Here is a 23,721-nt window from a genome sequence, read left to right as displayed (position 1 = left end):
CCACCTTGTGGCTATGCTGTTAGCACCAGCGGTTTGGGACCAAGCAGAGATCTTTTGCTTGGGACAGTGGAGGCCAGGGATGCTGAAGGGCGTTAACACTTGCTGCAATGTACTTCCAAGGCAGGCTTCAGGGCTCTGGAGGTGACTGGTACGGGGTTTTCTGCTTTACTTTCCATCTCATTGCCAGCGTCCAGAGACAGGCTTGACTTTTGGTCTGGGAACCCCAAGAAGCAACAACCGCGGAATTGCACCCTCTGATCCTACAGAGGATTTGTATCCCATAGCACAACTAATGTGTTTTTTGGGTGCCTTGGACAGCACTCAACTCATTGCTATGGGAGAAGCCTGATCGTGAAGGCAGGGCAAAGATGAAGCTGGTAACAGGGAGCAAAGCTGTGACCGGCTGTACAAAGAGAGGAGATGGCAGTGGGTGGCAGGGGATGGGGACTGAGGTGGCACCACCATCTGGCAGACACAAAGCAGTTTATATGTCCATGTGGGATAAAGTGCCTGGAGAGAGTGAGAATAAGCCATGCACAAGAAAGGAAGGAGCATGGACAGAGGGAGGCAAAGAAAATATGTGGAATATCTTGGGAGGAAAGAAGCACAAGCTGGGCTCAAGAAATTCAAGGAATGCCGCAGAGCAGGGTGATGCGGTGGAGGGGTAGTGAATGGGGTTGCAGGCTCAGCTGTCCTGCGGGGACCCTGTGTTCTTCCTAAGTCTAAGCATTTCAAACCACCTGCTTAGCCCACAAAGCCATTCCCTTCGGCAATATCAGAGCTGCTGTAGTCTGGAGACTGGGATTAAATACACGCAGCACTGCCTGGGCTCGTTGCAGCCCCTGTTTTATTAGCTCCAGCTAATTTCTGTTTCTTTGTACCACCCTTTCCCGAGAGAGCACCAGGGCTGTCCCTGTGTCCCTTTCTTTTCCAAATGCATGTACATCGGATGGGGAGAGGGGGCTGCCTTCCTCCATGATTGCTGACTCTCACAGTACTATGGGCAGCCTTGTGTTATATTTGGATGCTTTCAAGCCCCATCTCCTGGAGACATATGGTTATAATAGCGAAGCCTTTGGCCTCTGTGACCATGCAGAATAGACCTACGTACATGCCAAGGTTAGAAATTGAAAGGCAAAGGAGAGATATTAAGAGCAGCAAGCTATATTTGTGGCTCTCACGCCAGTTTAGCAGCTAATTCATGGGTTTTGTTTCCTGTTTGTCTTTGAAGTGCTTGGACTTGACTGTGTTGCATGTCTGCTTCTCCAGCCAGCAAAGCATCATTGCTTGGGCTGTCTGCAGAGAAATCCAGTGATTTTTCTGGGTGGCAGAGTTGTGAGCATCGGCTGGAGATCCTGCAAGTATTCAGATGGCTGCATCAGCACTGCAGCCAGGCTTGAGACCCTCTGCAGAGCACCCCAAAGCCTCTGCAGTGGACCCTGTGTGGCCCCAGCCCTGCCTGCGCTGTGGCACTGCATGCTATGATGGCTTTCCTCCAATGCTCCCCATAGCAATGTCCCCATTTGGGAAGCTGAGGGATGGTCCCTGAGGTCATTACAGCACTGAATACGGAGTGGGGTAGACATGTTAACCAGACCTTCTTTCAGACAGGGCACAGAAGCATTTTTCTCCATGCCTGGAGATGCCTGGGGATCGCCAGGACTTACTGCTGTAACCATTTCAAAGGGGCAGCCCACCCCTCACCATCCCTCCGGATAAGGGCTGTGCTATTGCCAGGCTTGCAGGTGATGGTTCCAGCCTGGGTGGTGATTTCAATTGGGCTAAACTTCTGACTGCTCATCCCCTCTTTTCAGGACCAGACTGTCCTGTCAAGGCATGAGTTTGTATCTCCTTTTGGGCAGCAGGGACATGATGGGGCTTGGAGACTCTGGTACCAAAAAAATGGTCCCTGTGAGACTCTTGCTCTGCATCTCTCTACAGCCCTGGTCCCTAACAGCTTCATAGCAACTGTGCGCCCACCTTAGGGAGCAGAGACTTAGTTCCACTTCAGCAAGATAGAAAATAGGCAAGAAGGAAAGCACAACCCCAGCGCTCTTGGATAAAAGAACATTAATGCCGTTAATATCCAGCAATCAGAATTTCTTAGAGAGAGAACAGTGCTGCATCCCCTTCCCTCCTGCTCATCCCCTGCTTGTTTAATGAAAATCAGAGACAGCCATTAAAGAGCTGCTTAGCATTTCAATACGTTTAATATCCTCACTGATAAGGGAACGATGGATATTACCAAAAGGCCTTTCTTAAACTCTCCCCTTCTGCAGCTGGTACTCCTGGCTTGTGTTTGTCTCAATTCCAATTCCAAACCATCTCCTTCAATGAGGAAATATTATGATAAGATTATTTTTTTTTAATATAAAGGATATTAATACACAGTATTTCTGATAATGACAAGGAAGAAAGGCATGCCATGCCTCCCCAGCCTTGACCCGAATTAATTGGGTGCTGATTGCTCAGCTGGCCAAGAGCCTCCCACAGTTGTACCTAGTCATGACTGATGCCAAGGGCTGACCCTCTCCGCTGGTGTTAATGGAAGAAACTGGGCACCCATCTGCAGTAAAGAGGAGGGAAGCAGTATCCTCTGCCTGGCTGTGCTGAAGGACTAGGCGAGATGTTCGGCTGTGGCATCTCGTGAAAGATGCTGGCTCAATGGCTGCTCCACTGGGGAAGATGCCAGGTGGTGATGGGGATACTAGTGAGCACCAGGGAGTGTCGGGGCAAGCAGGGAAAGCACCGCTTGATCTGCTCCTCAGGGCAGGCACCTTGCTGACACATTAGGAAAAGAAAACCCCATGGTGCTGGAGAGGGAAAGAGCCTGGTGCAGGCTGCCCAGGGAGGAGGTGAGATGCGGTCCCTGTGATGCGCGACCTTTCTGCCAAGCATCTGTCCCAGCCCCGGTACGGCACAAGGAATTACAGTGATACTGATGTAGCACCCGTGTTGCTCCAGATGAATTGTTATATCCATGTAGAGAACTTGTTGGCATGTTTACGTATTAGGTGCCAGTTCAAAGGGCTGTCCACCTGCATTGTTACATGGGGTACACTGAAGTTCACTGGGGATTACTGCCAACAGCTCAGGCTGGGGCACAAATGCAAGTTTCGCTGGTGGATGCCACAGCCACGTGAAAGTGCAGAGGGGAGATGTACATCTGCACGGGTCCAGCACACCCCTCCTATCCTGCTACTGCCAGGACTTTGCTGGGCAGGCCAGGGCAGAGGGCTCAGGGCACACGGGGGAAGGCAGTAGGAACCCGACTTGTTTAATCCCAGTTTTAAAAGGTCCTGGGATTCAGGGGTGTTGCCTGTGCAAAAGATGGAGTGGGCATCGTGCATGGCCATTTGTGTGGGGAAAGCCCCCCCTAGGACTCCTGTCCTCCCACTTGCAGGAGGGCACTGCTTTCCCAGAAGGATCCTGGACCTCTGTGCAGTGTGGCATGTGCTTAGCACCCACTCAGCTCATCCTCATCCTCCTCCCGCAGACGCCTTGTGAGTGGGACAGGGATGCACATTGGGCTTGGGAGAGGGCACCCGCGCTCCATCATCTCTCAGCTCTCCTCCTCCTGGGAAAGGGATACACAGCAGGGGACAGAGATGGACAGGTGTCAGGGGGTTACAGAGACCTGCAACATGGCTCTGCTCCCAGTTCTGAGCATCCCCTTGTCTGCAGGGTTGGACAGGGGGTCCTGGGTCTACTGGTGGCCCAACATGGAGCGGCATGGGTCCTGGAGATGGTGCCATTCCCTTAATGACTGCCACCCGTGCTACCTGCACTAGCCTTGAACTGGAAGCACCTGGCCCTGCAAATGCTATAGGAGTTAGTCAAGGAGGTGCAAGACTGGCAAGCTGGTAACAATGGATGAGGAGAAGGCTGAGGTACTCAACAACTTTTTAGCTCAGTCCTCACTGGTAACCTCTCTTCCCACATCTCTTGAGTGGATGGGCTGCAACATAGGGACTGGGGGAGCAAAGTCCGTCCCTCTGTAAGAGAAGATCAGGTTCATGACCACCCAAGAGACCTGAACATACATTAGTCTATGGGACCTGATGAAATATATATCGGAGTCCTGAGAGAATTGGCTGCTGTAGTTTCCAAGTCACTCACCATGATATCTGAAAAGTCCTGGCAGTCGGGTGAAGTCCCTGGTGACTGGAAAAAGGGAAACATTGCACCTGTTTTTAAAAACGGTAGAAAGGAGGACCCTGGGAACTACTGACCTGTCAGCCTCACCTCTGTGCCTGGGAAAATCATGAAGCAGATCCTCCTAGAAGCTCTGCTAAGGCACATGGTGGACAGGGAGGTGATTCGAGACAGCCAGCGTGGCTTCACCAAGGGCAAGTCCTGCCCGACCAACATAGTGGTCTTCTGTGATGGAGTGACGACATCAGTGGACAAGGGATGAGCTATGGATGTTGTCTATCTGGACTTCTGTAAGGCCTTTGACACAGTCCCCCACAACGTCCTTCTCTCTAAGTTGGAGAGATATGAGTTCGATGGGTAGACTGTTGGGTAGGTGAGGAATTGGTTGGATGGTCACATCCAGAAGGTAGCAGTCAATGGCTCGATGTCCAGATGGAGATCGGTGACAAGTGTGTCCCTCAGGTGCCCATGCTGGCAGCAGTGCTCTTTAATATCTTCACCAATGACATAGATGGTGGGATCGAGTGCACCCTCAGCAAGTTTGCAGATGACACCAAGCTGAGTGGTGTGGTTGAGCCACCTGAGGGACGGGATGCCATCCAGAGGGACCTGAACAAGCTTGAGAAGTGGGGCCCATGAGAACCCCATGAGGTTCAACAAGGCCAAGTGCAACGTCCTGCACCTGGGTCAGGGCAACCACCACTATCAATACTGGCTGGGGGACAAAGGGCTTGAGAGCAGTCCTGCGGGGAAGGACTTGTGGGTCCTGGTGGGTGAAAAGCTGGACACGAGCTGGCAATGTGCACTCACAGCCCAGAAAGCCAATCGCATCCTGAGCTGCATAATTGGAAGTGTGGCCAGCAGATTGAGGGACCCCTCCCAGAGTACTGTGTCCAGCTCTGGAGTTCTCAGCACAGGAAAGACTTGGAGCTGGTCCAGAGGAGGCCACAAAAATGACCAGAAGGATGGAGCACCTCTCCTGTGAGGACAGGCTGAGAGAGTTGGGGTGGTTCAGCCTGGAGAGGAGAAGGCTCCAGGGAGAACTTATTGCAACTTTTCAGTACTTAAAGGGGGCCTATAAAAAAGAGGGGGCAATCTTTTTAGCAAGGCCTGTTGCCACAGGACAAGGGCTAATGGTTTTAAACTAAAAGAGGATAGATTTAGTCTAGTTGTAAGGAATAAATTTTTTTACAAGGAGGGTGGTGAAACAGTGGCACAGGCTGCCAGAGAGGCTGTGGATGACCCATCCCTGGAAACATACAAGGTCAGGTTGGACGGGGCTCTGAGCAACCTGATGTAGTTGAAGATGTCCCTGCTCACTGCAGGAGGTTGGACCAGATGGATTTGAATGGTACCTTCCAACCCAAACTATTCTATGATTCTATTCAGGAAACCATCAGCCCTGACCCCTTTGCTCCAAGGTGCACTGCAGAGACCACTGCTTAGCTGTGCCTCTGGCCTGACAGCACTGCTCAGCCTCTGTCAGCTGCTTTGGGAACTGCTGGAGTCCTCCTGGAGCCATGGCTGTGTCCCTCCCTGAGCTGCTCTGCGAGCCCATCCCGTGATACCACTGATGACAGGATCTCTCCAGTGCTGTCTCCAGACGGATGGCTTCCCAGGCAGGCAGAGAAAAAAACCTGAAGGGACCTGATGCCCTGGGCCGTTCCCAGGTCCTGGTGATGAGTGGTGCAGACACGTCCCTGAAGGCATAATCCTCATCCCTTCTGAATGGGGAATTGTTGCTATTGCATGCTGTGAGAGAGAGTTGCTGGCAGTGCTGTGGGGTGCCCCAGCATCTCCAGGGAACATACTGTGATCCGGGGTTGGGTGGAGGGTGTGCAACACTCCTCCCCCACCAGCCCCAAGCCCACTGAGAAAGTCTGGGGTGAGCTCTATCCAAAGGATGGCCTGACAGTCAACAGTGAGAGATGCCCATCCGCCCTCATGTGCCTTTTCCTGGGGTGAGTTGCTGGGGGAAGGGAAGGGCTGCAGTCACCCATCAGTCCCCCGGCCACGAGCACATGGAAGAGCGAATAACCCCGCTGCACATGGCATAGGTGGGAGTCAGCATCTGTGGTTACCGTGGGCAGGTATTAGTGATTGTTCAGCATTTAGATGGGGAAACAGTCGTGGCCGCTGTAGGGGGTCTGTTGACAGATGCCGAATGTTTAATGCTGAGCAAGGTACTCACTCAGCTTGGCAATTCTGGTGGCTCCAAGCAAGAGGGTTGCAGAGGCTTCCTCGGCAGGGCTGCGGGGAGGATGCTCTGTGCTCCCGAGGCAGCCCAGACCCCTGTCACAGGGCACCCTTGCCCCGTGCCTGGCCTTGCACACCCTGGGGCAATGGCTGCAGCCTCACAAACTGCTTTTGGAGGGGCTGGCCCTCTCTCAGGAGGCCAACGTGGCTGTAAACAGGCGGGGTGTTGTCAGGCCTGGCTGTGTTGTCCCCTGCCCCTGCTGCCTCAGCTCAAGGGCGAGCAAAGAGTGTCTATCCCAGGACGATGTGGCACGACAAGCATCAAGGTGTGTGTGTGGGGGCGGGGTGGGGTGGTGTCTGCCTGTCTTCCCCAGCCCCACACACACGAGGAGACCATGTGCAAGGGGGTTTTCCTCTCTATGCACACCAGGGCAACCCCATCCCCTTCGTACCTGACCCCGACCGAGCGCAGAGTTCCCTGCGGGGCCCCGGCTCAGGCTGCAAGTTTGGCTCTTGCAGCAGCCGGACCAGAACAGAGAAGAGTGATGGGGAGCGTGCGAATCCATGGGGGCTGCTCGATGGCTGCGAGGGAGGGAGGATGGGGGGCAGTGGGGAGCGGGAGCCCGCTGTCCGGATGCTGGGGCTGGGTACAGCCTGCGCGCGTGGCGCGGGAAGGGGGGCTCGCTGCAGAGCCCACCCACCCCATTGGCTTGCGAGCAGTGACAGGCAGCTGCTCCCTCCCCGCCGAGCCGCTCGCCTGTCTGGATGCGAGCAATGTGCGCAAAGTGCCTTTGCATGAGCCGGTGTGCGCCGTAGCTCCCGGCTCTCGCTCACAGAGGTGCTGAGACAACCGAGGTGGCCCTGTCCTGTGCCTGGTAGCCCTGCCGGACCATGGCATGGGCACGGGGGGATCTGACATCCTCGCTCTCCATCGTCATCGCTTTGGCTGCCTGCCTCTCTGCCACTACCAGCGAAGGTAGGAACTGAGGTGGCCCTGGCGTGACGGGGCAGTGTTGGGGGGACCTGCAGGATCGCCGTGGCTGTCGGGATGCATCCGCGTGGGTTTGCTTGCTCTGCCGGGCTTCTCCCTCCTCCCAGGGGAGCGCAGCACTGGGTTCCTGCCTGCCTGAGTTTGCTTATCCTGGAGCTTTTGCACCAGAGGCTAAACTTCTGAGCTGGGCAGGAGGACTTGATTTCTGCAGCAATGCCTGCCAGCTCTGCCCGGCCTCCCCTGCAAGGGCTCTGCTGCAGCGTGCAGGGGTGGCTGCAGAGGGGACGGGGACACAGGCACCAGCTTAGCCATGGCGATCCCCATCACCAGAGCTGGCGGCGGCGCGCGGCCGTGCATGCTGGCCAGGCGGTGCGGGCTGCGATGGTGCGAGCAGGTGGGCATGGGAAGGGCACGCAGAGGGTGCGGGGAGCTGGAAGGGTGCTCGGGTGGGAAACTTGTAGCAAGGGAGAGGGCTGGAAACTTCTGAAGTGGAAAGCAGGGATGCAGCCAGGGACTCCCTCCCGACATCTTGGTGTCAGCCACGTCAGGCCTGCTCCCTCTGCCCGGCCACTCTGCCCTGCTGCTGGCTGCATTCATCCCCGGCCCTTGTCGGCAGCGCAACCCTGCTCCGGCGTCTCAGGCCCCCCTCGGCTTCGGCAGCACTGCTCCCGCTGCCTGCCACCCACCCGCTCACCTGCCTCCTTCACACTGGCAGCGGCGGCACGGCTGCTTCCCAGGTCTGCTGATCTTCATCAAGCGGAGATCTGCTGTTCCCGCTCCCAAGCGTGTGCTTGGCACTGGCAGCAGCATCCTTCCTCCCTTCTGCTATGCCTGAGAGCCGCGGCCAGCACGGCACAGCCCTCTGCAGCGAGCCCGGGAGCCGGTGTCCCTACCCAGTGGTGGCAGTGGCATGTCTTCTTTCTCCTGCCCCTCCATCTCTGCCACCCTTCGGGCATGCCGAGGCCCATGGACTGGCATCATGATGCCTCGTGCACCTTGCGGCACCCCACTGGGCCAAGCCCTTGTGCCTACTGCCATCTTCCAACACCCACCCACACCTCCCCACCCACCCAGCCTGTCCTTCTCACCTATATTACCCATTTCCAGCTGGTTCTAACGCTGTTTTCTGCCAGCTGTCCGCTTCCTGGCACTCTTCCTGCTCCTTTCCCCGCTGGCTTTCCTGCCTTTGCAGGGAGAAGCATTGGGGTCTCACTGCTGGGGATGGTGTGGATGCAGGATGGGACCCCAGCACCCTGACATCCCCAGCCCTCGCTCGCCCTTTGCTCCATGGTGCAGCAGCTGCCCCGCACCCCAAGCCCTGGGCAGAGCACAGTGCACGATGCTGCCCGTGTTACCCGGAGCTGTCGGTGCTGCAACCCTGCCAAGCCAAACAACCCTGCCTTGAACTTGGCTAACCCTGGGCACGGACAAGTGAGGCTGGGGCCTCTTTGCTTTCCTTCACAGAGATTGCTGGCTGCTGGTGTAGGTTTTATGGCATCTGTATGGACAGCCAGGCCCTGGACTGCTGTTTGCCTGTCCCTGGCTGGAAAAGACCTGGATTTCCCGTAAGACTTTTTGGAAAGGGAAGCTAGTCTCAATAACAGCCTTGGTCAGGGGGATGCGTGGGACTGTGGATGAGCTGGGCTCTGGGGGATACCAAGCGGGCTGGATCTGGGTTAGAAGAAGGAAAAGGTGCCTGGTGGCGTCAGGACAAAGTGTGGGACCCTGCAGAAAGCTGGTGGTGCTCCATCCACCCCCCCAAGGATGCTCATATCTCCGCAGGTACCGGGGCACTGCTCTGCCGTGGCATGAGGCAGCTCAGTGCCAGCTGGGCCCCGTGATACAGGCAGTGAGAGCTGGGGATGTGGCTGCAGGCTCCTGGCAGCACACAGCATCTCAGGGTGCTGGGATGGGCTGATGGCACAGCGTGTGCCGGGGCGGTTGCAGTGCTAGTTGTTGAGCGCTCTGGAATGGGCATGGGACTAGAAATGCGGAGGGTGCTGCGAAGTGCAGCACAGCCCCAGAGTCTCCTGCAGTCTGGTTCTGCTGGGCTTTGCTACCCCATTTCTACAGCGTGTGGCACGTGTGGGCACGGTGTGAGGGTGTAGCCGTGGTGCACAAAGGTGCCCGCTGCTGCTGACCGTGACCTCTGCCTGCTGCCACAGCCACCGTCTGCTTCTTGCTGCGCATCTCTGGCCATGCTACCCAGCAAACCCAACACTTGTTTAAGAGTTGCAGGGTAGAAAATTACAGCCACAAAGCAAATGTGAGGCCGATGTGTGCTGTACTCTGCATGTGCGTATTGGGAGGCAATTGGTACATAAAGACGTGTATTAACCTGAAGAAATGGCTTCAATCTGATTTTCTTCCCCTTCCAAGAGCTCCCAGTGCCTTTCTCTTTCCTGAAAGATCTGTTCCAAGAAGTTCTGAGCTTATATTTTTTATTCCTTTCAGCCTTGCGTGCAGTGGGTGCCCTGGAAATGGGAGGAAAAGGGAATTGCCGTTCCATGGGAAATCCCTATATTTCAGTGTGGCAGCCATTGCAAAATGCATTGAAAACCAAAACTCAGATTATTTCTAGATGGGTGAAAATTTGCAGGATGTGGAAGATTTTCATTTGGAGCACTAAAAAAATTTTGTTGGAAATTGTTAACAGCAGGGAGATAAAAAAGTTATTTTCAATAATATGAAGATAGTGTGATAGATTAAAATATTTACACTATTACACACCGGGTTGCATAGGCAAAAATATTAAGGCGGATATTTTATATGACACCATAAATTGAAATTAAAAAATAAAATAATGAAATAATTTTTCTGTATAGAAAGAAAATTAGAGAAGCAGAAATTACCACATTTGGGACTTGGGCGGGGGGTGACAAAATTGTATTTTCTGCCAGAAAATGCTACTTCAAATGCTGCTGCTGGGGTCTGCTCCCTCCCAGGTGATGCCCCAGGCTCAGCTCTGCCCTCCATCCGTGAGGTGGGTGACCTTCCTCCCCATCACAGCATGGACTCCATGGCCCATGGGTGAGCTTGGGTGGTACCTTGGTGGGGAACACGGTGCAGCAGGGAAGGGGGACTCAGGGACACCTCCCTCAGTGTTTCGGGGCACACCGATATGGCCGAGGCAAACGGCGGGTGATGGGGATAGGGTGATGCACAGGGACCATACTGGGGAGGATGCAGAGCCGATGACACAGGGATGCTCGCCTTATCCCCGCACTACGGGATCATAACGAAGAGTTTTTGTTCCTCCCCGCAACAGGGATGGGGTGCGGGAGAGCACCAGGATCCTTGGGAAAACCCAGCAGCTTGCTGCGCTGCTGAAATGGGGGCCAGAGGAAGGGTTGGTTTGTGGCAATCCCGCTAATCTCTCGATTGTAATCTCATTAATTGCCCCTCTGCTCAAACAGAAAAAGAGGTAAAAACTCATCTGCACATTTATTCAGAGCTACTTTTCTACCCCTTCCACAGCAATGCCGAAATCGGGGCTGCGGGAGAAGCAAAGCTCTGAAAGGGAGAGGAAATAGCTTTTTTGGTTATAAAAGGACGTGAGGCTGTCAGGATGCCGCGTCCTTCCATAAGAATAGGAAACAAGATTTTAGGTATACAGAGTTTTGGTGATGAGGGGGATGGAGAAGCATTAGTTTAAAACAGGGAGCTGATTCAGGCTACATTTGCAAAAAAAATATATCCTTTTTGGGGTGTGTAATTTTTTGATTGCTCCCAAAATTCTAATATAAATCAAATACTTGCATGATTTTAGGTAGGCTCATGGGGATGTGTTTCTGGTCTCATCTTCATTTCCATCTTTCTTATAAAACTTCTTGAAAATCAGACCCCTAAATTTGCAGAAAAACAGCACAACAGCACACAAAATACACCTAATTTGTGAGCTTTTTTTTCATTCTCCTGGAATTCTTGTTTCCTGAAATCGTGCGCGTTTATTTACAGTGAAAATAAATGGGCACCCATTTTGGTGATGGTAGAAATATATGTGATGAATCCAAATTTCAGTACAACTGAAAACTCGATGAATTACTACAGGGATGAAGGAATTCCCTATTTTTCTGATTGCTGAGAAATGATTAGAAAAATATTTTACCCAAAATAAAAATTAAAAAAAATAATGAGTCCCAGCCCCAAAAGACGCTCAGCCTGGGAGGGAGGGAGAGTGGCTTGTCCCATGCATCCCACTGGGGTCAGCGCCCATGGGTCCTAGCGGGCAAGACTCCGGGGAGCGCTGGTTTCATCAAGACATCCTGAAACCTCTGCTCTTTGTTTCGGTCAGGTCCTGTGTTCCGTACATCCCTGCTCGCCTCACTGGAAGCCTTCGGTGCTGCCTTTATCTCCAGGGGCAAATCCATTCATATGATAACTCTATTCATACCCTGACAGTTTTTGATAGTTCATTCTCCTAACCCCAGTGTGTTTGCATGACCAACACTCAAAATTATTCTTCTGTCACAGAGAAACGATTAACCCCTTCAGCCCTGGTAGTTCAAAAGTGAACGGCGGGATCATGCAGTTGTATTTCCTTCAAAAAGAAACAAAACACCCCCATGTCCTGCCCGTGTAGATGTGTGGAACCTAGGGTCATAAATAACCGCATAAAGGATGTAACTCCTTTATGGATCAAGTCCAGCTGTACCAATAAAGCCTAATGAGCTGTGTTTGGCCCAGGGATACTGTCCAGAAAGGTATTCAACGTTTCTCTGAAGATATTGCCAAAGGCAGACCCGTCCCTTCCTTTAATAATTCGTTCCAATGGCTCATAAGCCTCAGCCTTAAAAAACTTAAAATTGTTTTCCCTAATACAAATTTGCCTGGCTTCACCTTTCAGCCATTTGTTCTTCTTAGGCTTTTCTTGCTAGATTAAATAGCCCGTATTTTTCTGCCGTGAAAGTACGCTGAGTGCAACCGGGTACCTCACACCCCTCGTGGGCATAAACAGATTTGGCTCTGCAGGTTCCTCTCGCTCTTATTTCTTTTCCTCCGGCTCTGGTATCGTGGTTGTGCCTGTGGTGTCTTCTGCTCTATCTCCAGTTTCTCATATTTAAAATGCCTTAACCGTGCAAGTGAGCATCAACAGCACTGACTGCAGCTGGACGGACCAGCTCCATCACAGCACCAAGGGTGTGCACAAGTCATTGGATCCTTCCTTGGATGAAATATCTTTTGTGTTATGTACCTCCCATACAATTTTTAACTACTCTTGTGATATTTCACTACCAGTCACATGCGATATTCAGCCTGTCCCCTCAAATGTTTTCAGTATTGGTATTTTTGTCCGTGAAAATGTTCCATTTTTAAAAGCTATTTTTAAGAAGTGAAGTAATTGCCTTTAAAAGAAATTAATTTGCTTTAAAAATGTCACTGAGGTACAAACAGCTAAGCATGGTTTAGGCTGGCCAACTGGTGTGAGAGGAAAAGACGTCCTCAGAGAAATTAGGGAAAAAGCATCTGACAGCCTGAAAAACTGCCATCCAGAGCCCCTTCAGATAATCCAGATAAGTGAGCGCATTTGCAAAAATCCACATTTCCCTAGTAAGTCCTCCAGCGATTATAAAACTGAAATCTTTGCCAGGACTGCTGGGGTGCAGGAGTCAGTGGGAAAGGCGGGATGTCTTTTTCGGGACGCTGCAGGGTTTGTCCTGCTGATGGACTCACGGGCTCTGCCACAGACACAGACCTCCAGCAGCAAGTCCACCTGAGTCACTGTGGGTGGCATGGGAAGCGGCTGGCAGCGACATCAGGGAGTCATCATTTTGGGTAAGAAATCTGCAAAATCCCAAACAGATAGGAGATAACCAAGCAGGCATGAGGCTTACAGGAGGGGAGTGGAAGCGCTGAGATGCTCCGGCATAAGGACCTGGGATGGTGTTAGGAGCTTGCAGCAGAAGTCAAAAACCTCGGCAGCTAAAGCCGAAAATCCATTTGTGTCTATTTTGGCATACCCAACAAGCGTGAGAAAAGAGAAGAGGGAGTCAGGACTGTTGTGAGGACACAGGCACACACCCCTCTGGAGAGGGCTCTCATTTCTGTGAGTCTGTACCACAGATTTTGCTTTCCACAAGCAGAAGAGGTGTATTTTGTGTTACCGGTGGCGTGACATATTCAGCCTGTTCCTGAACCTCGGATTGCAGCTTGGTGAAAAGTGGGATGTCCTGGTTGGGGTGCGGGTCCATTACCTGTTCTTTGAGCTTCTTGGTTTGTGTACACCGGTCAGGGACACAAGAAGCTGTCCCTTGATGGTGTATGGGTTGAACGGATTAGCTCTCACAGGGCTTGAGACGAACAAGATGCCAAGGGTTGGCTGTGCAAGGCGCGGGCTCCCCTCTGCTGATGGACGGGTCCATGTCATCTCACTGTCCCTTAGGCTGGGGACATTGTGATGGAAAGTACTCGTATGGCTCCCAGATGGCCAAATCCAGACCTGGGGACACCAGGTCTGCAGAGCTGTTCTCCGGGGCTGCAGGGACTTTTCAGCTGTCCTCTGTGCTCCCCAGCGCCTGCCGCCCCCCTAGCCTTTGCCGCAGTCCTGCTCCTTCCCCTGCTGACATGGGATGTTTCCATGGAATTTCTTGCCTCCCTGACCTTTCTCACCCCCCTATCCCCAGAGCCTTCCCACCTCCTCCTCTGTCTTCTGCCCTGAATTACAACGAGCCCGGCCGGCTCTTGAGCCCAAAATAGCTCCTTGTCCACTGGCACAAGCTCCTGGACTGAGGACGTGGAAACGTGTGCTCACCTCTCACTCTGAGCCTTGGATCTAGCCCCGTACACCCCGTCCTCAAGCCCTGGGACAGCCCGTGGTTTTTTAACATTTCCAGTTAGTTATTTATGTCCAGCTCTGACCACGCACTATTTGCACTGAAACTTGTGTGTGCCACGATGCTGGGATGCACACCAGTACTGTAACACCCTGGCCAGCGGTGGGTAGTGCTTGTGCTTTAATTTGGGTCACCTAAGCCAGCAGGCCCAGCTTGCCCTAGCTGTCCCACTACATACAAGCATAAGGAGTCTCAAACTGAGTAGGAAGCACAAGCATTTTACTCACTCATTTCTGAGAGGGAACATCATTTTATTGTTTGACTCTTGATGTGATTTTTTTTCTGGGGGAAAAAAAATTCTGCCCTGTAATTTCAAGGTTTTTAGCCTTGGAAATACTTTATTCAGGGTGTTTTGTTTTTTTGCTTTTTTTCATTTTTTACATTATTTCACAACACCTTAGTCCTACCGCAGGTTATGCTCTTGTGCTGCACATTATCTTACATGATATCATGCAGGGTCTGGAAGGATCAGGTTGATCATTTTATTTTTAAAACCTAAACTGCAGCTTTTTATTACCACTGATTGAACAAACAAGCTTTCTTCCTACATCAAAGTGTCTTCTGCTCATGGTATACTGAAAAGGGGTGACCCTCTGGGCAGTCCTTATGGGCATTACCGCTCCTGATGCATTACAAAATGATATAAAATTAAATACAGAAAGTTCACAGCAACAATCTGGAGGTCTGAGAAGAAATCCTGAAATGGGAATTAGGGCATGCCCAAAAAGCAGCACTGCTTTTTCATGGCAATTGTTTGAAAATGTTTCTTTTCAATGCTTTTTTTTTTCAGCCCGATTCTGGCATTTCCAGAAATGTGGAAATCCCACGTTCCTGCCAGATTTGGTGACATCTTTTATATCCACCCGCAAGGCTTTCTTAAATTTCCTCTCTGGGCAGCCGAGGCCAGCGGGTGCCGGTGCGAGCACCATCCCCACTGTACCCTTAGCGCGTGCAGCCTTGTGGACAAGCAGCTGCTCGACAAAGCCTGCCTGGGTCTGGCCGCTCGTGCGGCAGAGCACTGGTGCGCAGCACCCCACTGCCGCGGTGCCAGCCTGGATCCATGGGGCACATCTCCTGCGCACAGCTCCCGAATGTGAAGAGCTGACCTACCCTCCGGGCTGGCGTCTTTTCCCTCGAAGCCCCCGTGGCTGGCCTCATGTGATGGTGTATAAACGACTATTTTTCTTTCTTTAAAGATAAATATTGTCCCGGGGAGGGGGAAGCTGAAAGTGAAGCATCCCATCCTGTCCCCCTGCGATGCTTCAACGCCAATAAGACACAGCTTTGTCGCTCAGCTTTGCCTCCCGAGTTGGAAAGGTCACAGATGGCTATTCAGCATGCCCCTGGATTAAATGGTGGGACACAAATAGCTGACCCACTCCGGCCCTGCTTGCCCCTTCAAAGTCCTGCCTGAGCTTATGGGAAATGAACACCACTGGCTCTTGTTCCCCACCTCTCAGGGAGCCTCTCCCTGCCCCTTTCCCATACCCTGACTCTCTCTTCCCGCTGTGGATAACCCTCCCCGTGTCGTTCCCCACCGAGTGGGGCTGAGGCTGCGGGGCTGGCATGGGGTGAGCAGTCCCCTGTGGGGCTGCAGGTGCTGAGCCCGATGGTCTTTGGGTAGCAGGGAGCACGAGCGCCTAACTGTGCTGATAAGAGTTTAATTATCGATGCAAAAGGCGTTGTTGCATGTGGGGGAGAGCCTTGCTGCGAATCTTGGGAGGCCTTTGAAGTTGTGATGGAGAGGAACTGAAGCCCAAGGGAACAGGGCTGCTCCCACTGACCCTTCCTCCCCATGCCTGCGCTACAAAGCCCCTGCCTGGGAGGGAGACAGCAGAGTAATTAGTGTGAGGACCACAGTGGGTTAACAATTAGTGAGGGAGCTCAGAGCCCTCTTAGTGAGGGAGCTCAGAGCCCTCTTTGGTCCCCCACTGCTCTTCTATAGGCTAGGGCTCAGCACATCCCCCAGTGTGTCACCCCTGGGCATGTCCCACCACGCGACTATGCATCCCTGGGTGGGCTGCAGGTCCACAAGCTCCCCTGGGCTGGGCAGCTGTGGCTCACCTGGCACCATTCCTGAGCCCAGGATGCTTGAATGTGGGACCCCAAGGCCCCTGCACCGCTGTTTGTAGGTATGTAATATATCCCTGCAGGAGCCACGGCCACCAGCGCAAGTGTTGTGAAGGATTTCTGAGCACTTGTTGTTTATACATAGAGAAATATGGCAAAAAATATATGGACACAGGCAAAATGCACATCTTCTGGATGCTAGTCCCTGCCTTGGCTTCCTCACTCATCCCAAGCTGTGTTTAGAATTAGATCCGGGTACGGATATGGATATGGATACAGACAGAGAGAGATAGAGACGTAGATACAGAGACATAGATATAGATACAAAAATAAAGATGTAGTATTAATAAATTATACATATACATACACATTCTATGCATACACCTATTCTTCGACTCCTGCATAATCTGCATCTATGAGGTTGCAAAGTGCACTACTCACACAACATTACATGATGCAACTTTATAAAGGAGCAAGTAGGTCTGCCTTGCGTGAGACTCCATTTCAAGACCCCAGTTGGTGCTGGGGAAGTGACCTGCTCACTCCTAGGTGCTTCCATTTGAATGGGCAATCAGGCTTGACAGCTTTTCCACCAGTGCGAGAATTTCCCCTGACACCTCCTGGTGTTTTGGCTCAATACGCCGAGTCAAGGCCAAGGAACAGAATAGGGAAAACACAAAATGGTGCTCAGGAAAACAAAATGGAGCTCGCAGTTTGAGACTGATACGTGCAGACAGTCCATAACATCAAACAGAATTGCCCAGCTGTAGGAGATACGTCTCCCAAACCGACACGTTCTCTGAGAAACGTTTCAGCTGAAAGGGGTCCTTTGTAGTGGTCTCACTCACCCTCTGGCATCAAGGGTGGGCTCTTTCTGAGCATCAACCGTGGAGAAGGGATGCAGCTGGGAGATCACCTGCAAGGGGATGGACAGGGCACTTGTCACATCCAATGCAGCGTGTTCCCTTCAGTGTTGGTCTATAGCCTTTCCCTGAAATGGATGGTTTGGTTTCGAGAGAGTATTGTTCTCCCCATATCTGAGCACAGCATGTAGCAGTGCTGCTGGATGGATGCTCATATCCATAGACATGTGTGCTATACCATGAGTTAATGCAAGAGCTCTTGGACACGCAATGCCTTTGTATTTGTGCAATGCCCACTGCAGTGGGTTTAATGCGTAGGACTCCTATGCACTTGGCTGAAATTCTTGCTAATAAATAAAAGAAATAACTTAGCCCTCTTCCTGCAAAGACACACGAGCAATCTGCTCCGTGGGCTAGTTGCAGGGAATGCAAGCTTGTGTAGCTACTTGTGCACCAAAGCACCCGCAAAGAGACGGCTCCTTCATCTATATGAGGTTGGGTGACAACCATACGGTCCACATGGAGGGATGGGGTGTGGCAAGGCGGCTCCATGTCCCACACACCACCGTGCAGACAAGCCTGGGGTACATCCCACCATGCCTGCTCCAATCTCAGCATCATTCCACATGGTGCGATGCTCCAGCTGGACCCCAGTCCATGCAGGCTCCTCGTGCTGCCTGGAGAGCAGCAAGAGGCAGTCATGTCTGTCGCTGAGCATCTCAGCGTGGGAAAGAGGGTGCAGAGACAACTGTGGGAGGGAGAGAAGGTCTGCGAAAGCAGTCCCCTCCCCACAGCCTGCCTGCTGAGGGTCACCGGGACCATGCTCCTGCACTGTGAGCAGGGAAACTCCTGAGCCCAGGCTCCTGCTGGGTGAATTACCCAGGGAAAATAAGCAGAAAATCTTCAGATTAACAATAACAAATAAAAATGGATTTGAGATCTCTGAGGTAATTACTCCGTGCTGAGGGCAAGGGGCCTCTTTAGCAGTGGGAGCAGCGCCGTACGGGGAGTGGAGGGGCTCGGCCTGCTGTTGGGCCAATGGAGTCACACAAGAAACCCTGGAAATTCTTTCAAATTGTTCTGCTAACATTAATAAATGCCTCAAAAGCTCCTAATCTGCTCTGTCAGGAGCATGACGTCTGGGTGTTTCACAGCCAGCTCACGTCTCTGCTCCTCTCTCCCCCGCCTCTCCTTCCCTGCCTAGCGATAGTAAATGAAAGTGGCACCCGTTCCTCTGGCTGCTGGGACCAGCATCATGCTGAGCCCAGCCTCTGTCAGGCCTGGAGCCGCTGTCCTGATGTGCCCCATCCTTGCCGCAACAAGCCGATGCCTTGTGCTGAGACTACCACCCCTCCAGAGCCCAGGGACCACTCGAGACCCAGTGCGGCAGCAGGGATGCTGTGCCAAGTTGCCTCAAGGCCCAGTTTGATGCTGCTCGAGGGTGAGAAAAAGCAGCCAGCAGAGACGCAGCATCCAGCATGGGCTTGACCTTGCTGGTCCAAGTGCACTTACAGGGCAAAGAGCACTGGGGAAAGCTGGAGGCGCTGGATGTCCCTGAGGGAGCCTGGTGCTGATGAGGGGTGACGAGGCACGGATGCACCGGTGTCAGTGCCCACTGCACTCACTCCCAAGGGTCAGGGCACCTTCCTGGCACCCTCTCCCAATCCTCCATCCCTGTGAATCTGGACCCTGGAGCAGAGGCTTGGGCTGCTTCCCCAGGTGCTGAGCAATTCAAGGGTTTAGCAGGCAGTAGCAAGGCTCTCTGCTGCCTCATGGGATCTGGGTGTGGGGCTCATGGGCAGCAGGTGACAGCAGGAGCAGCTTACCCTTTGTATGCAGCAGTGCCGTTACATCCCACCTTCTCCCCTCCGCTGACACTGCGCAGGTTTCCATGGGGAGCTCCTGAGCCTGGTCAAAGACATACTCGCCTCTCCCCCTGCAGAAGCTGCTCCCCTCTCCTTGTAGATTTGCCCATGTCTCCTCATTAAGTTGGGCTCCCAGTGGTGGCAGGGCTTTTGAAGGGTTGGCTTTGATGGGCCTCCTCATACAGCCAGCCCCCATGGTCTGGCCTCTCCAGTGGGGTGTCAGCCAGGGCCACAGGCGGTCACTGTGTGCTGGAGCTGGGCATCGCAGTGCATAATTACAGTGGCTGCCGGAGTGCTGACTTCAAGCCAGTGATGCTGGGAGGGATGTGAGCCTAAAGGGCTCAGCGGAACCTCCGGAGAAGTTACCGAGCAAGGAACGATGCTCTGGTTGCATTGGCATTGGCCCAGGGTGGGACTGGTGGGCAGCCTGGTGGTTGGAGTTTGTTTCCCCAGCTCCCTTCTGCTTTGTGTCCCCTCTGACCTGCTCTGCATCCCCTCCAACCTGCTGTTTGCAGCTCCCTTTCCTCCAAAAGGACACATTGCTCTCAGTCCTATGGCCAGGATTGATATAGCCCCACCGCAACTCTACCCTAAACCAGCAGCTCTGGGGAGCACCATTTGTTGCCATCCCCTCGTTCCACATCTGCCTCAGCTGCAGCTAGGGAGGTCCCTGGCAGCAGCTCCATGGATTGATGGGTGCAGGAAACAATCAAGCGAGTGGGGTGCGAGATGGGGTCATTTGTGGTGGCTCGGTTTTGCACCCTTGGGGGCGGGGAGAAAGCTTTCTAACGCAGCGTTTTGCTCCTGTGTTTTCCAGTGAACTTGCTAGACACATCAACAATCCCGGGGGACTGGGGCTGGATGACTTATCCCTCACACGGGGTAAGTATGAAGTGGCTGTTGGCACATGGAGGACCCACTGAGACAGGTCACCACACGTCCCTGTGGGCAGGATGGATGGACATCTCAGCCCCAGGCTGGTGTCTTTGTCAGGGCTGGTGGGGCAAAGAGACCACATCTCTTGGAAAAATGGCAGCCTGAAAGACCAGCAGTGGGATGCAGCCGATTTGGAAATGCTGTTTTACTCTCCATGTCCCTTGATAGGGACCAGGTAGTCACCAGGTCCTGAGCTTTGAGGGAACTCAAGAGCTGGGTCGCCCCATAGGCACTCAGGCTGGGAAGCATCTTGTTCCTTGCTGCACCAAGGGAGCATCAGGAGGAACAGCCCAAGATGAGTGGGAAGATCTCCATCTCCTGTAATCAGAGGAGTTTGCTGTGGGAACTGGGCAAGAGGGGGCAGGAGAACATTCCTTGTGGGTGGTTTCTTACAGGGAATGGAGATGTAAATACAGAGCACTGCAGCACGGGTGGGAGAGATGTAGGGGTGGTGACCCCCATGTGAGCCTGCCATCTCTGCTGGATAGATCCTCTCCGCATGCTCCCTTCACTTGCATTTCCACGTCCAGGTTTTGCTACTGCAGCAGCTTTCTGGAAATTGTGAGTTTCAGATGGCAGTGATGACCCGGCTGTAAGGATTTTCCTTATTCATTTAGTGAACAGAAGCAATCCCATAAGTACACACAGGACCAACTGCAAGGCTCAGTGGGGCTTGCTGCATGCATAAAACGTGCAAAATTGGGGTGCCTACCTGGCTTTCACTGCTGTTTATTTTTCATGTCCACTCTTTTTCATCCCCTCTCTGAACTAAACGGTCCTAATCTTTTCAATTCCGCCTCCTACAGAAATCTTCCCAGGCCTTTAATCGTTTTCATTGATCTGTTGCTTGAGACTTTCAGTCCCCACGCTGTTTGAGCAGCAGTGATCAGAACGGTGAATTCATAATAATAACAGTGATCAGATTTATATCAGACATTATCATATATGTAAATATATTAAATCATTAACTCAGCTCTAATTTTAGCAGTTAGCTGTTGCAATGATGACTATCCTGGAAATGTAATAGATTCAGAGGTACAAGGTCAGAGGGGACCGCAGAGCTAATGTGATGTGACCTCCTGCATAAATACACGCCTTCAGACCTGTCAATTCACTCACATATCAGAAAAGCTCAGCTTTGAGAAAAAAACATCCTTGACTACAAAATTGCCAGTGGTGGTAAATCCTCCAGGTCCTATAACGATGTTGTTAACAGGTCACTGTTAAAAACTGATCATTACATGGGTTTGCCTGGCTTCAGTTTCCAGCCACCAGAGCTTCTTCTGCCCTTCCCTAGATGAGGCAGATGTTGGCCTCTTCCTGGTCATACACAGGCTGCCCTTAGCCATGTGGATCCCTGTCCTGTCACCCTGCTGCTGCCATCTCATCCCAGCCCTGCTGCATCCTGGAGGGGCCCCAATGCATGTTCAGGGGATCAGGGATCAGGGCTTTCTCTGCTCCCCCAGAAGGGAGGATGTTTCTGGAAGTGAGGGCTGTTTTCCTTTGTCCACTTCCACTGCTCTGCCCTTCACCGCATCCTGAGCAATTCCTCCCCATAGCCAGACCCTCCACTGCTTGCAGACTGCCCAAGACCCTCCTTCTCCTGGATCCTCCACCAGTCCAGCCCTCCAGATGCCTGTGTGACCACATCCCCAGGCCCATTGCTAGCTGTCAGACATGCAGATGGGATCCATCACATCACCTAGGTGACCTGGATGAAGATGAATTCACCTGAGCTGGCTGTCCTGAGGACACATGGGTATGACTGGGCAGGACCTTGTACTCCTAAAGCAGATAAGGGATTGAGCCTACAGGTGCCTCTTTCTCACCACATCAGGACCTTTCATGACCGGTTAAGGTGCAGCGTCCTGTATTGTACATCTGCAAATCCAGAGGATGAATCCTGGATCCCGACCCATCAGGGCTGTCAGGTGTAATGCATTACGTGACCATAGGGTGCTGCCACTGGCTCTCAGGGCAGTCACCGCAGTGCTGGTCTCTTGCACTACAGCTGATGCCCAGCAGCCCTTCACTAGCAGTCCAGCAACTCCTGAGCCCTAATACATGTCTGAAGTCTCCACCTTATTAGTGATGGTTACTAGGAATAGTTAATACCGGATGCCAAAAGAGAAAACCAGAATTGTGTAGCACCTAACACCAAAGCCACCTCTTGAACATGCTGCTAAGTCCTCCTACAAGACCCAGGTAAGTCACGGGGTGACACCACCTTTTGCTTACCCTGTGCTTTTGCCTAACCTGTGGCCTTGTTACTGAGAGGACAACCATACAGCTGTGTGAAAACTGTCTTGAACACCTTCAGGGAGGATGCCAGTGTGGGTTTCAATGTGACATTCTTGCACAAACAACTTTGAGTATCTTTTTCCAGCTGGATGTTGTAATGGCTCCTCTGAACACTTGTCTGGACTGTGGTTCTTCCTCAGGGCCTTGTGGGCCATTGCATTGCATCATCCTTTACCCTCCTGCTCGTCCTTCAGCTCCAGGTTCTTTTTGAGTAGTAAATTTGCACTTGGATCCAGTTGCCATCACTGGAAAGGAGGTGGGATAGGGTGCTGATGTCTCAGAGAAGCTGCTGTAGGATACTTACCCCCAGTGCCAATGATTTATCACTAAACAGATGCCTCCTGAGCGTCTCCTACAGCAGGGTTCAGTTTCAGGTGGGAGAGATGCTGAGTAACTCACAGGCTTGGTAGCTTGGGTCCATGTGGCTCCAAGCCTGGTGTGATCTCTGCTCCGGGAAAGGGATTGAGTTTGCTGGTCACCATCTCAGGAGTACTGCTGGTGTCCCTGGGACTGTACCTGCCCACTGCTGTTACTCTGACAGTCCTGGACTGGGTAGAGCCCAGTTGCTGATGTAGTATGGAGGTGGAAGCTAGATTTATTTGAAGTCCATTATTTTTGCTGTCATTTCCTTAATTTAGATATTCCTGCTGGAAAAAAGGTGGCAGCGTTGACCCTGTGCTATCCTCCCTTGCTGCCTGTCCTGCCTAAGCCACAGCTGGAGGGTGTGCTGTGTGCTGGAGGGTGAAGGATTTCCCTGCAGTGTCTCTGCTCCATCCACGGACAGACATATCCATCACAGCATCCTCCTGCCAAGGGACAGCATTGCTGACCCTGGCTCCCCAGCTGAAGGCACTGAAGTCAGACGAATTTGTTTTTGCTTTACCCACATCTCTATTCTCCAGCCTTGCCTGAGCCCAGGGCCACTGCATGGGTGACAGCGGGGAGGTGGGTAGCTCTGGCTGGGTCTTTGCATAGCACTAAGCATCAAAGAGCTCCAGTCTGCAGCCTGAGGAGGTTAAGAAGGGGATTTGTGGCCGGTAACTTAGTCCCTAGTGCCCTACACCTTGCTTTTCCGGCACTGTCCTACCTCTCTGGGGCTCCTGGGGATGCCAGCGGGAGGGTGGCAGTCTCAGAGGTTTCCTCTTCTGGACTGGGAGATCCCAGAGCTGGGCGCACAGCCAGGACGATGGCCCAAAGGGTTTTCATCACACCTCTGAGCCAGGTGAACTTGCCTCACAGGAAGGTTTTTTCCTCTGGGTTTGCTGTGGCCAGCGAGAGCAGAGGAGAGGGGTGGGGGTGGGGTGTGTGGGAGGTGAGGGTGGCAGGCTGGAAGCAATGAGCACAGCGGGGGTCGGCAGCACCATCAGCTCTGGGGAGTGTCAAGCCATCAGGGAGGCATGTGCGGCCTGTTTTGACATTTCCTCTTGCCAGACAATTAACTGAGGGGTAATTGGCTGTAATTGCCGCTCAGGGGTTTAATTCCACCCCCCCTCACCTCCACCCCGGAGACA

The 23,721-nt window shown here is 52.6% G+C and overlaps 1 protein-coding gene across 1 annotated transcript in view; it reads left to right on the top strand.

The window, feature by feature from the left end:
* The first annotated feature begins 7,242 nt into the window (after window positions 1–7,242).
* Window positions 7,243–23,721, top strand: part of EPHA8 (EPH receptor A8) — a 50,392-nt gene continuing 33,913 nt past the window's right edge. Inside the window, exons 1-2 of the mRNA XM_086476361.1 lie at window positions 7,243–7,327; window positions 19,791–19,855. Coding sequence (XP_086332487.1) covers window positions 7,243–7,327; window positions 19,791–19,855 — 150 coding nt within the window. The remainder of the gene's footprint in view (window positions 7,328–19,790; window positions 19,856–23,721) is intronic.

The sequence above is a fragment of the Leptosomus discolor genome, chromosome 20 (genome assembly GCF_034619465.1).
Source record: "Leptosomus discolor isolate bLepDis1 chromosome 20, bLepDis1.hap2, whole genome shotgun sequence".
NCBI lineage: Eukaryota > Metazoa > Chordata > Aves > Leptosomiformes > Leptosomidae > Leptosomus > Leptosomus discolor.
The sequence above is the reverse complement of the archived record's forward strand: the minus strand, read 5'-3'. Positions and strand labels throughout refer to the sequence as shown.